We start from the raw sequence: 13585 nt of genomic DNA on the forward strand, positions 1-13585 counted from the left end.
CCATTTATTTGTCTTTCTCTCTTAAATAAGCTTCCTAAAGGCTGTGTCGTAACGGGCACTAAATAAATATTCTTCTGAATACATAAGCGACTGAATGAGTTGCTCAGTAACTTTACGTTGCCTGCAGCACACAGATCCAATAGCTAAATAAGCCTTACTGAAAAAGCTTCGTGCACAAAGATGCACTTGACGGCAACCAAGAACCAAAAAGTCAAACAACATGGAAATAATTATGTAAAATTATTATGTCATAATTGGAACAGTTAGTAGCTATTTAAAATTATGTTTATACAGAAGTCATAAAGACTACAAAATGACTATAATAATGGTAAGTAAATAAAAAGGAAACATTATATTCAGTATGATCTAACCTATATGAAAATATTAAACACACATACTAACATGTTAAAAGTGGTTCACTCCATGTGGCAGCATTATGGACTTTTTTTAAAATCTGCTTTGTACTATATTTTCTAAATTTCTAAAATTAGCATCAAATGTTTTATAAATTGGAAGGAATTACTTCTAATAAAGAAGAAACAAACATTTTAATGGGCTGGTCTGGTGGTGCAGCAGTTAAGTTCACTTCAGCAGCCTGGGGTTGGCCTCGTTTGGATCCCAGGTGCAGACCTATGCACCACTTATTAAGCCATGCTGTGGTAGGCGTCCCACATGTAAAGTAGAAGAGGATGGGCACAGATGTTAGCTCAGGGCCAGTCTTCCTCAGCAAAAAGAGGAGGATTGGTGGCGCAGGTTAGCTCAGGGCTAATCTTCCTCAAAAAAAACAACAATTTAACACAACTTCCCCTGAAATCCACTGTCCAGAGCATCTTGCAAACTAAGGTAAATGACAGCATTTTCCCTCCCAGTAGTCATGATACATCTATGTGAAGAGGAATAATGAAAATAGAGTCAGGTCACAAAGCCTGCAAGAACAAAATACAGCTGGACAGCACATAAATCAGGCAGTTAGCAAATAAGGGGTTTTGTGTTTTGTTTTGGTGAGGAAGTTTGTCCCTGAGCTAACATCTGTGCCAATCTTCATCTATTTTTTGTATGTGGGACACTACCCCAGCATGGCTTGATGAGCAGTGTGCATGTCTGCATCCAGGATTAAACCCTGCTGCCCAAGGCAGAGCACTGAAACTTAACCACTACGCCACGAGGCCTGCCCTAGGGTTTTTTTTTTTTTTTTTCAAAAAAAGAAAATCTCTTCATATATTACTGAGAACTACCTATTTTCAGGTTCCAAGGTAAACTGTCAATCTATAGTATGAAAGGCATGAATATGAATAATTTGTAGGTTGAAAACATTCCTGGCAGTTTCCAAAAATGAATCTATATGGCTGCCTTGAGTACGTTTGTGAAAGCGCACTGGCACCACGAGGAATTGCTCTATTAAAACCGCGCCAGCTACAACAAGGGCAGCTTTCAATATGGATGGAAATAAAGGGACTTTCATAAGCCTTCTCTCTGTGTTAAAACCATTTTGTCAAGACTCCATCGCTATTTTTACAATTTTCAAAAATGAAGTACCTGGGTCATCAATTCTAAGCCTCTTTTTTTGAACCCTGATTCTAAGTTACTTATATTAGCGTTAGATTTTTCTCCAGTAATTCAATGAATTTATTGTTTGGACCGTGTACACATTTTCCTTAATTTCCATGTGCAATTCTAGAAGTCTACACTTAGAATATGTAACAGTAATTGTATATGAGTAGAGTACCTTTCCGTTTAGAACTCTTCATTCATCTCCATTATTCTAAAGAGTATATTCAGTTTTGAGAGGAAAAACCTGTGACTCTGAGGCTCATCACTCAACTAGTTAGTGGCACTGCGGGAAGAAGAATCAATACAGGCCTTCTGACTTTCAGACCAGCGCATTTACCATTACTGCATCTAAAGAACAGTCTATCCCCCTCTCTGATGATTTCAGACAGACCTTGGTTATAAAGTCAGAGCTATATAAATACAAGTACAGAAAAATACTTTAGGTTTTATTAGGCAAACACTGAGCACCTACTCAGGGCTAGCATGTTATTAAAATTGCTTGTTAAATTTTCCATCTTCCCTACTAGATTCCCAGGCCCTTTTTCTATTCACCACCGTAGGCTCAGCTCCTAGTAACATCACCGCATAACAGGCACTTAAACATTTACCCGAGCTGTATAAAGGAAGCAAGCAAGGAAAGAGCAGTACCAGCACTCGCGTTCAAGTGCGTCCTACACTCGGGAAGGCCAGTCTGTACCAAGTGTGAAAAAGTGGAGTTGAAACGCACAGGGCTGCGGGAGTGCGCCCGAGACTCGCGTTGGCAAGATTTTTGTTTGTTTCCGCCTCAGCTCAACAGTAATACTACTCAGCTAACCACACAGACGGGGGTCACAGTGGTCGTTTGGGGCCAGCGTGCCGCCCACCTCGCCCCGACCTCCACTCGCCTCCCGTCTTCTCCTCCCTCCTACCGGGCCAGAGATGCGCAAGGCCGACAGGAGCACGCTCACGCAGCCCCGGAAGTCAGACGCAGCTAGCGACCTTACGTAACTTCCGGGCAGGGCTTACTTCCGAGGCAGACGCGGAAGTGCTGGGAGGCACTGGGAGCCGGTTCGGTTGCAGGGTTTTTGGCTCAGCTGTCCGCCTTGGGGACGTCTGGAAAGGTCGATTCCCCGAGACCTGGTTCCGCCAGCCCAGACCAGGCGAAGCCAGCTCTCCCGGCCGCCCTTCGGCCCAGAAGCCGATGCCGGCCGCGCCCTGGAGCCCCCTTAGCGGGGCCGGACCATGAGCCTGCTGGGCGGCCTCGCCTCCTCGCCGCGGGCCGCGCTGCCGTCCAGCAAAGCCAGGATGAAAAAACTCCCGAAGAAGAGCCAGAACGAGAAGTACCGGCTCAAGTACCTGCGGCTGCGCAAAGCGGCCAAAGCCACGGTGTTTGTGAGTCCAGCCGTCGCTCGGCCCTTCTCCGCCTCAGGGCTTTCCTAACTCGGGAAATCGTTCCCCAAGCTGTTCCTCTTCCCAGGGTGGCAGCATTAATACAGCTTTAGCTTTGGCAGGATACATTACTTCTTGTTAGTCTTGTGTCCTTGGACAAATTGCGTAGTTTTGTTTCCTCGTCGGTGAATGAGAGCTAACTACCTTGCGGAGTTAATGAAGGTTAAATGAGGAAAGTAAAGTGCTTGGTACCTGGAACATGTGCCAATAAGTTTTAGGCATTATCGTTATTACCGCAAAACTCTTAGAAATGCGTTTGATTCTCGAGAGAACCCTGAGAACGAGGCACTGTTTTTAAAATGAGAGCACTGAACCCCAGAAAGATGATTTGTTCAAGGGACAGATGTGACAGTGTGAGAGCCTTGACTCCAACTCAGACACCCTGATTCTAGTTTCTTTCGTACTTCCACTGCACAGCCTATTTCCCAAGCACCCCGCATACCCATAACTGACCCCTTCCCCAAAATAGGCACATGAAGCTATCAGTAATCCCCTCTTCTAACCTCTTTTGAGTCTCCCAAGTGTTTCTGCCATTCCTTTATTGTAGAGGCACGGGATTTATTGAATGAATGAACTGGTTTGCCAGCCACAACTTTGTGTTAGAACATTGTGGCTTGTCCAAGCTTGCCTCAGTGCTTGGTAATAGGGAGTGGAGTCCTCGAATGTCCTGCCATGCCCAAATCACCACCTTACCTCTTCTTTGTACCGAAAGCTTGAACATCTCTCAGCTTTTTTGGAAGCATAAGGAAAGGTCTGGAAATTAGAACATGCATTCCAAAAACATTTATTTAGCACTTGGTATGTGCACTAGAGAGAAATGAGAAAAGTAGAATTAAGAGGACTTGATATCTAATTAACTGTTACCTTTCTTTTATCCCCTACATGTCAAAGGTATCTAAAGCTTGGAGCCTATGTTATTAGAAGGATGTTGGTTCCATCAAGTACATGAAGAAGGTTTTGTGAAGAAAAGGGATCTTGTTTTGAACATTCAGAGTTTGAGGTCCCACCTATGGAACATCAGATTGGAGCATTCCCTTCAGGACTGATGATTGGGAAACACATTGAGTCATCAGTAAAGAAAGATATTTGAATACACATAAGTAGATTATGAAATTTAAGAATTTTACATACTAGAGTTAATTTTGTTCCATCTAGTTTTTCTCTTTAAGGTTTATATCGCATGGGATGCCTTGGGTTAAGTTGGTTTTATAAGCACCCCAAGAATCAAGGCACTTGAGAATGGACGTTCCTCATATTTATAAGGACTAAATTTAAACATCTATAGATTTGAGCAGTATGCTCTTTTCTCTGCCCGAGGATACCCTAATTAAGGTGACCATACATCTTTGTTTGCCTAGGACAGGTGTAGTTTACCATATTGTTCTGGCATAATCATTAATAGCCTCACCTTTTCGCTCAAAGGTGCCTCCACTTATATAAATTACGTAATTACCCTGCCCATAGTAGAACGTGACTCTGCCATTACCTATAGGTTTTTAATAGTTTGTCTGCAAGGTGGACTAGCTCTTCCTTCTCACCTAGCCACACAGACCTCTTTGGTTTGGAATATAGCTCCTCTTCCCAGCAGAATACTTTGATCTTTTATTTATTTTGTATGATTATATTGAAAATTTTTCTTAAAGGAAAATGCTGCTATTTGTGATGAAATTGCTCGTCTTGAGGAAAAATTTCTTAAAGCAAAAGAAGAAAGACGGTGAGCTGGCTTCATTTTGTGTTCAGAATCACATTTTTGGTGATTGATATGGTTTTATGGCTCTGGGGATTTTTCTCTAGTGGGATTTTTGTGCATTTCACGGCCCGTTGGCCATTGATCAAGTACGGAGAAACCCACAACCTGTGGTATTGGTTCCTATTTACCCAAGTCTTCTTGGACCATGGTGATGAGACAGCTCTATTCATCTTTGTCACAAAATCCTTTTGTCACATCTAATAAGTAATCTTATTATAACTCCCTAATTATAAAAGCCAAGGGATAAAAGAAACTACTTTTCATTCTACAAATATTTGTTCAGTATGTACTACTCTGCAAAGTACAGTGGGTATATAACACATGCGGTTCATGGTATATGCCCTTCAGAAGCCTAACACCTTCCAACATCAAGGTACAGGGACCCTCCACATGCAAAAGAGATATGCTACAATCCTTTATCCTTGGCTTCTTGAAGTATTATCCTCTGAAGCTTCGTAATTCCTAGGTTCCAATAAGAACCTTATTTTTATGAGTGTAATAATCTTTGTATTTAGTTCTGGCTTTTCCCAGTACTTGAGTAAAATATTGAATTGAGATGAAACAAGTTCATACCTCTGTTCCCTTTCCTTCCCCGACCTCAGGTACTTGCTAAAGAAGCTCCTCCAGCTTCAGGCTCTAACCGAAGGGGAAGTGCAGGCTGCAGCTCCTTCCCACAGCTCCAGTTTGCCCCTGACTTATGGTGTGTCCAGCTCTGTGGGAACTATACAGGGAGCAGGGCCCATTTCTGGGCCTAGCAGTGGGGCTGAGGAACCATTTGGGAAGAAATCAAAGAAGGAGAAAAAAGAAAAAGGCAAAGAGAACAACAAACTGGAAGGTACCTTGCCTCAGTGGTTCAAATGCTAATGATAGAGACCTGGTACTAACTGGTGACACACACGGCTGATCCTTAAGCAGCCCTAACAGCCCTTAAAAAAGCAAGTGTATTAAAGCCACTTTGGGTGGAGGAATTTCGGTTAGAGCTGGTTAAATGCGAAGGGAGCAGGCTAAGGCCTCCCCCTTCTCGCACACCCTCAACTCTCTGGGTTGCCTTTAGTTCAGTCTTTCCTAGAGGCAGGGAAATGGGCTAAGTGGCCTTTTGAGCACACAGATGGAAAATTTCTGATCTTATAAATTAAGTAAGAGGCCTTAAAACCTGTAAGGCTTTTAGGTCCTAAGCACTAATATTAAAATTGGTTACTGCCAGGTGGGTGGGTTAGAAAGATACTCAGGGCTTTGGGGAAAAGTCCCATGTGCCCATTCAGTGAGTGTGTAGAATGAGATTGGCTTATTGCTCTTAGCATTCATGTGTAAATTCTTCCCTTCCCCTCAGCACTGGGAGGGGCCTAAAGTGGGTGACCCCAGATTTGCGTTTCAGTTCTGAAGAAAACATCCAAGAAAAAGAAAATGGAGGGAGGTGCTCGCAAGCTGGTTCAGCCCATTGCCCTGGATCCCTCAGGACGGCCTGTGTTCCCCATCGGACTGGGGGGTCTAACAGTATATAGCCTGGGGGAGGTGAGTGAGACCAGAGAGAGAAGAATCAGAAATATGGGAATGGGGTTAAGCCTTCCCTCCCTGTTCCCATTAGCAGCAGCCCCTTGCTGATCCAGACCACTCCCAGAAAATCTCCAGTCCCTAGGAAACCAGGTCAGTTGTGTCTGCTGCACAGCCTACGCGCTCTCTCTGATTTGAGTCACTCTTTGCAGCCCCAGAGTAGCTCTAAAGGCTCCCATAGTGCACTGGACTTCTAAATTCTCCAGTGACCTCAATCACAGGTTTGGGGGAATCTTTTTTATAGATCATCACCGACCGACCTGGCTTCCATGATGAGAGTGCCATCTACCCTGTGGGCTACTGCAGTACTCGAATCTATGCCAGCATGAAGTGCCCAGACCAGAAGTGTCTATATACCTGTCAGATCAAGGATGGTGGTCTGCAACCTCAGGTACCCACTCTGATCATAACTACTATTTTTCCCATTTTTTGACAACCTTCTCTGTGACGGGCACTTAATATTTATTATGTGTTCTCATACTTTACAAGGTAGATACTGTTTAATTGCCATTTGGGTAACCCCAAGATGCAGAAAAGTGTTTGGCCCTAAGTCACACCTCTGCTAATAAGTGATTGAGCTGGGATGTAAACTTTATCTGTCTGACTCTCCTACTGACACCCTTTCCCTTGAATCATGCTGCTTCTACTCTCAATATGGTGATTATGCGAGGCCTGATCAAACCTGCCTATTTGTAAAATGCAGGCCCATATACAGGGAAGATAAGTTTGATTCTGCCGTTTCAGGTAGGACCAAAATGGAGGTAACAAAGAAACCCCTTAGCAGTTTCTGGCTGCACATACTCTTAAGGACCTGAGAGACCTGAATCCCAGTCTTATTAAATACCTTTGTTCATCCTTCTCAGTGCTATGATTCAAAGCAGTTCATTTTTCCCAACCATCACCTCTGATCATTGGGAAAAAACAGATGATTTTCAGAGTTCCAGGCTTCACTGTCTGACGATGTTACAGAATGCTAGAAAATTGAGTGAAAGGAGGTAAAGGCAAGGTAAGGAGCCTTTGAGCAGAAGCTGAGAGCCTGCCTGACACACGTGGATAATACTGCATCACTCCTATCTTGGTCAGAGCACCGTTTGGACATATCTGATAGTTCAGATGACCTTGGCCGTGCAGCACTTCTCTTCAGAAAATGCTCCAACAGAAAGACTCAGTGTTGTAGCAGTATACCATATTTATAATAAATCTAGCAATTCAATGCAAATCTAATCAAAGTCCTAATAGAATTTTAATGGACAGTGGCAAGCTGATTCTTAATTTCCTCTGAAAGACAAATTGTTAACATATTTTTGAAAAAGAATAGTCTGTGGGGTGTTTAGTTTCCTTTTTTTTTTCTTAGCTTATTAACCCATCTGGACATTATTTTTAGGTACATTGTGAGCTTTAATTTTTTTTCCCAGCTAACATCAAGTGACACCTTTAATATATACTAAATACATACAATACTTGCGTATGTTTCCAGATGATGCTGTTTCATCTATTTGTCTATAAATGCCAATATGACTTTTAATTACTTTAGTTTTATAGAATGTTTTATACTATAAATATATTAAAAGAAAATATAGAAGAATATTTTTATAATCTTAGAGTGAGGTAAAAAGGTTTTCTTTAGCAAGACATGAAGTGTAGAAGCCATAAAGAAAAATGGAACAGATTTAACTATTAAAAATGTAAACACTTCTGAATGACAAGACACCATAATCAAAGTTAAAACTCAAGCAACAATGACTAACAACAATGTACAACTGAAATCTCACAAGGTTGTAATCTATCATAACGTTAATAAAAAAAAAAAAAAAACTCAAGCAACAAATAGGAATAAAATATGAGTGGGTTAATATCCAAATAAAGTGTTCCTATCATCCAAAATAAAAAGCAATCAGATAAAATAGGCATTTCACAGAAATAGCGTAAATGGTTGATAAGAACAGACCTCACTAGTATTTAGGAAAATGCAAATAAAACAAAAAGATCTTATTTTGCTAATAGGCAAATACCAGATTGATAACAGCAAATGTTGGCCAGGGTATAGGGAAAACAAGTATGCATTAGTACAATGAAAATTGTAAAGTCTTTTTGGAAAGCAACTTGGCAATATCAATTTTAGCATGTGTATCCTTTGACCCAGAATACTTCTAGGTATTCTAGTATTTCCCAGAGAAGTGTGCAAATGTAAACAAAAGAATTGAATGTAACAGTGTACTTGCAGCGTGGTTTACAACAGCAAGAAATCAGAAATAGCCTAAATACTCATCAGTAGGAGAATGGTTAAAAATTAAGATAGATCCACTTCCTGTAGTATTACACAGCAGTTAAAAGAATGAAGTAGATTTATACATACTAACAGAGAAAGAACTCCAAGACCAAAATATGACATTTTGTCCTTTTAATTGCTCCTTGCTCAAATAGGATACTGTGCACACAATATAAAAGATTGGAATTGGCATGACCAATACCAAATGGTAGAGCAATCCTGGAATATTTGAAGATAATTGCTCACAGGTTTTTCATGAATTAGCTGAGAAGTAAATATAAACCATCAGTATTTTAAACTTGCACCATATGTCATTGATTGAAGTAATAAAACCACCACTGACTAAAACGTCTCACAAGATAAGTCATTATTGACAAACTGAAAGATCTCTGCAATTTGACACAGTAAAATTTGAATCAAGTGAAATAATAACTGCAGAAGAAAACTAACAATAATAGAAACTGTACTCTGTTTTGGATTCTGTAAAAATGATCAGTAACGCATATACAGAAAATAATCCTGTTTGGAATAATTTGATTAAAGTAAACATTGAAAAAATGGAAACTGTTTAACTGAACTTTACAGAATACTAGTGAAGAAATTTAATTGGCTGAATAGAACTTGTTACAGAAATATTTTCTTTGCAAAAATTCATTAAACTTTAAGGAAAACTGGTCAAGGAATTAAGTTGGTTAGATAGTGCTTGCTACAAAAATACTTTCTTGCCAAAATTCCTCGGTATTAGTATGATTTTGACTTAAAAGTTTCTTTTTATAAATAGTAAAGATATTTTGCAATTCAAAAACTAAAGTGAATTGGGAGTTTGTAGTCAAAATAACCTGTACCCCACCCAGATATTATAAAGTAAACTTAAGATTACATGGAGAATGATGTCATTTGTTTTTAAAATACCATATGTATTTGTACTTGTAGATATAAGTAAGTAGATAGGAAAGGGTCTGGAAAGGTGACAAATTAAGTGTTGACTTCTGGTGAGCAGTCAACCAAAAAATACAGAACTGAAACAAAGGACTTTCTCTGTTTTCTTGGATTTGTTTGAAGTTTTAACAGTACTCTAAGGAAATTGCGCCCACCTCCTAGTATGGTATACATCAGCTTCAAGTGCCAGTGAAGAAATAGTTAAAGGAGTAGTATGACTTTCTCCCTACTACTTCCTCCTTGAAGACTGAGCTAATTGCACCTTTATCTTTCTCAGTTTGAAATTGTTCCTGAAGATGACCCCCAGAATGCCATTATCAGCTCTTCTGCAGATGCCTGTCATGCAGAACTGCTCAAGACCATAAGTGCTACTATGTAAGTTGACCAATAGCTTGAAGACAGGCTAAAAAGATCACTTCTTGCACAGTGAGACCTTTTCTCTTGCTTTTAATGAGTGGAGATCCTTTATTTTATAGATGACTATCCTGCATCCTTCAAATGTCTTAGCAACTAGATTCTCCAGAGTATCTAAGTCAAGAAATCTTACTATGTTTGTTCACACCGCGTTCCATTCCTAAACCCATTCTTATCTCCCTCTAGCTTCTCAAAGTAAAATTCTCCCTCTCATATTTAGGGGGAAACTCAGGCCCAACCTGCTTCCATCTGGAGCTGACTTTTTTGGGTTTTCTCATCCAACCATCCACAACCTGATCCAGAGTTGTCCAGGAGCTCGAAAATGCATCAAGTAAGTAAGGTCAGATCCCTTGAGAGAAGCTCCATGATCTGCAGGCCAGGGACCTAAATTGTTTTGCTTATTCATACATTAAGCTGCTTCTGTATGCAAGGTATGCTTACTCCTTGACCAGTGTGCCTCAGTACTGGTCCTCTTAGCCCTCTGGACAGGTGAGCAGGAGCCAGTATCCCACTGTACCATAATTATCATCCTTTTCCGTGTGTTCCATGACAGCAAAAGGGCTGGGAAGTTCTATAGAATATTGTATCACAGACTAAGATAGTCCTATCTGTCTACTTTTGGGTTTTTTATTAGTTAATATGTTTTTTAGATATATATGGGAGAGATCTACGGAAAATAAATGCATAATCCCTTTGGAGGTAAAAATGGGTTATTATGGCTAACAGACAGCTCTCAATAATGAGTCCCTTTAATCCTGCAGTTACCAGTGGGTGAAATTTGATGTGTGCAAACCTGGAGATGGGCAGCTACCCCAAGGACTGCCAGAGAATGATGCAACTATAAGCTTTGAAGCCTTTCAAAGACAGACCTTTGATGAAGATCATAATGATCCCATTCTACAAGGTATCTTTTAATTTTACCTTTCTGGTTTGAAAATTGACCATTTTAGGCTCTCCTCCCCTTAGGTCATAGCTGAGTACCCTAAATATCTGAGCAGTAAGTGGTATAAGCTTTCAGTGCTCCAACCTTGGAGAGTACTGAGTTGGGAGGATCTGTCACCCTATGTAGCTCTCCAGCTGTCCTCACAGCCACAAGGGGCATCTGTGATCATAGTAAGGCAGGGCCCACCAAGAAACTAGGGTTTCTCATTTTCTACCTAAGTAAGACCTAAGCAGAACTCTAGGGGAAAGTTTACTGTATAGGACTAAAATTTCAAATGAGATAAAAGGGATCAGGTCATGGCCTTGGTCCTGCCTATGTTCCATGGATTCCCTCCCACAAGTGGGTAGAGCCATCAGGGATCCGGCATTGGGGTCACACAGGGAGAGTTCTGGGCTGTAAATAAGAAAACAGAATTAAAATTCTCACTGTTTACCTAATATACTATATAACCCTGGGCAAGTCACTTAATCTATTTCAGCCACAGTTTTCTTCATTGTAAAAGTAAGTATCTGTCCTGTCTTAGCAAACAAAGGCAAAATTGGGTTGACAGAGGCAAGGATGTTAAAGAGTTGAAAGAACATATATGTGTCTGATCAGTCTCCTGAGATTCCCAGGCAACACTGGAACTCAAGGAATTCTTTCCCCCAGGATCCTTGGACCTCCCGGAGCTTCAGCCTACAGTCTTTGTGTCTTCTTACCAACCCATGTTCCTGACACACGAACCTTTGGTAGATACTCACCTACAGCACTTGAAGTCTCCGTCACCGTGTAGCCCAACTCAGTCTTCAGACTGAACAAGAAGGGATCAGATCCACATCATTTTCATCGTGATGAATTTTTTAACTTAAATTAAAACTTAGAATATATGGAAGAAGGCAGCAATTCAGGAGTGAAGAAGATATTAACACCTTTTGTCTTGGAGGTTCCTGTGGTGACAATTTTCCCTGAGAAAAACTTCAGCTGCTTTATTTTTAGTAATAAATTTCTCTTGACAATCCTGCTTATTTTCATCTTGTTGTAATCAGAACATAATGTTTTGTACTTAGTTCTGCCTGAGGTAAACTTAAGTCCTTTATAAGCCAGAGTGAGAAATGGCTGCTGCTCATGAAGGATGGATGTACTAAGATTCTAACAACCTTCTACCCTTGGTTCTGATTCTAATTCAAGGAATATTAAGTCCTAGCTCCTGCAACCCAAGCTGCTGCTTTATTTTCATGTCAGTATCATCAAAATCAAATCCTGTTTATTCCTAAGCTTGAGTCCAGTCCAAAGCACGCTGTTCATCTTCTTTGCATTTCACACATCCTTCAAGGAAATCAACAAGTCTGCTTTTACCCTTTCTGTATTTGTGGTTCCTTATTGGAGAGTGTGCTTTCAGCTAAACAGATTGAAACCACGTGATAACACAGATTTAGATAAGATTGGGGATTGGTTCCCATCCTCCATAACAGGCTCACCCCATCATTTCATTAACCATGTAATAACTCCACATTCAGTGCAGCTAAATTTTTTGGAGCCTGCTTATGGCATTAAGGTGGAATTTTACTGCATCACCTAACCTGACCACTCCACAGCACCTGGTTGGATGGGCAGCAAGGACATGGTACCAGGTACCAGGACTGGCTGGAATGGGAAGGAACAAATGGACCCCAGAGTAGAAGAAAGGGGAAAGAGTGGTGAGAACTGGATTGTTACTGTGCTACAGTTCATAACTGCCAACTGGGGACAACACCAATAGGATTAACATTTTACAGGAATAAATCTGAGCAGCTAAGGGAGGGCATCAGACAATAGCATTTAGAGCACGCCAAAGTGGCCAATACAAAGTATCAGAAACTAAACGGTATTAATTTTATGATTCTTAATTACAGTCTTTTTATAAGTTGGTATAACTTTACATTGCAAAAAAATAATCTATTAAAATTGGATAATAGCAAATCAGGGGTGGAAAGGGGATTACTCAAAGTTGTTAATTTTTTTTTTTTTAAAGATTTTATTTTTTACTTTTTCTCCCCAAAGCCCCCCAGTACATAGTTGTATATTCTTTGTTGTGGGTCGTTCTAGTTGTGGCATATGGGACGCTGCCTCAGCGTGGCTTGATGAGCAGCGCCATGTCCGCACCCAGGATTCGAACCAACGAAACACTGGGCCGCCTGCAGCGGAGCGCGCGAACCCAACCACTCGGCCACGGGGCCAGCCCCCTCAAAGTTGTTAATTTTTTAATGTTTTTCGTTAGTCTTTTTTCTCTGCGTAAGTTGCCTGAACATATTTGCACTTATACAGAAATGATATATGCTGCTTTTCTCATATAGCAAATATCTTTCCATTCTGTTACAGCCTGAGTAAAATACATATTAAAAGAGAGTCTCATTTTAAGAAAGACATTTAACATTTTTTTAGTAAGTTACTGTGCTCTTTAATAAGAGTATTCACTTTGTAGCTTTCCTAGAACAGTGTTTTTCAGACTGCAGATCTCAACCCATTAGTTATTCTTAAACTTAGGGAGTCAAGACCTGCATCTTTTAAAATTAAATAAAGAACATACTGGAATGCATTGCATGTCAAAAGGTTGAAACTTTGGTTTCAACTATAGTGTGTTTATGTATTTATATAAATACTGGGGATACATGGAACAATAAAAATGCTTTTACTATGGATCATCATTTTAAAAAACTTGAAAAACACTGCCGTCATATACCTAAAATATCTTTTCATCTACTGGATTGTAAAAGGTTTTTTT

At 40.4% G+C, this 13585-nt stretch overlaps 1 protein-coding gene across 1 annotated transcript; it reads left to right on the top strand.

The window, feature by feature from the left end:
* Positions 1-1185: 1185 nt before the first annotated feature.
* TBRG1 (transforming growth factor beta regulator 1) lies at positions 1186-11840 on the top strand. The gene is made up of 9 exons (XM_008521092.2): positions 1186-2922; positions 4623-4693; positions 5332-5564; positions 6105-6241; positions 6525-6671; positions 9766-9863; positions 10123-10233; positions 10664-10806; positions 11494-11840. The coding sequence occupies exons 1-9, from the start codon at positions 2773-2775 to the stop codon at positions 11637-11639; spliced, it is 1236 nt and encodes a 411-aa protein (XP_008519314.1). The 5' UTR covers positions 1186-2772; the 3' UTR covers positions 11640-11840.
* Positions 11841-13585: the final 1745 nt, after the last annotated feature.

This window comes from Equus przewalskii, chromosome 6 (genome assembly GCF_037783145.1).
Source record: "Equus przewalskii isolate Varuska chromosome 6, EquPr2, whole genome shotgun sequence".
In the NCBI taxonomy this organism is placed as follows: domain Eukaryota; kingdom Metazoa; phylum Chordata; class Mammalia; order Perissodactyla; family Equidae; genus Equus; species Equus przewalskii.

What these genes read in the sequence shown, in the direction of transcription:
- TBRG1 (XM_008521092.2), top strand. Translation starts at nt 2,773, where the DNA reads ATGAGCCTGCTGGGCGGCCTCGCCTCCTCGCCGCGGGCCGCGCTGCCG. An exon ending in CGGCCAAAGCCACGGTGTTT is followed by an intron (nt 2,923 to 4,622) that starts GTGAGTCCAGCC and finishes TTTTTCTTAAAG; the next exon opens with GAAAATGCTGCTATTTGTGA. An exon ending in AAGACCATAAGTGCTACTAT is followed by an intron (nt 9,864 to 10,122) that starts GTAAGTTGACCA and finishes TCTCATATTTAG; the next exon opens with GGGGAAACTCAGGCCCAACC.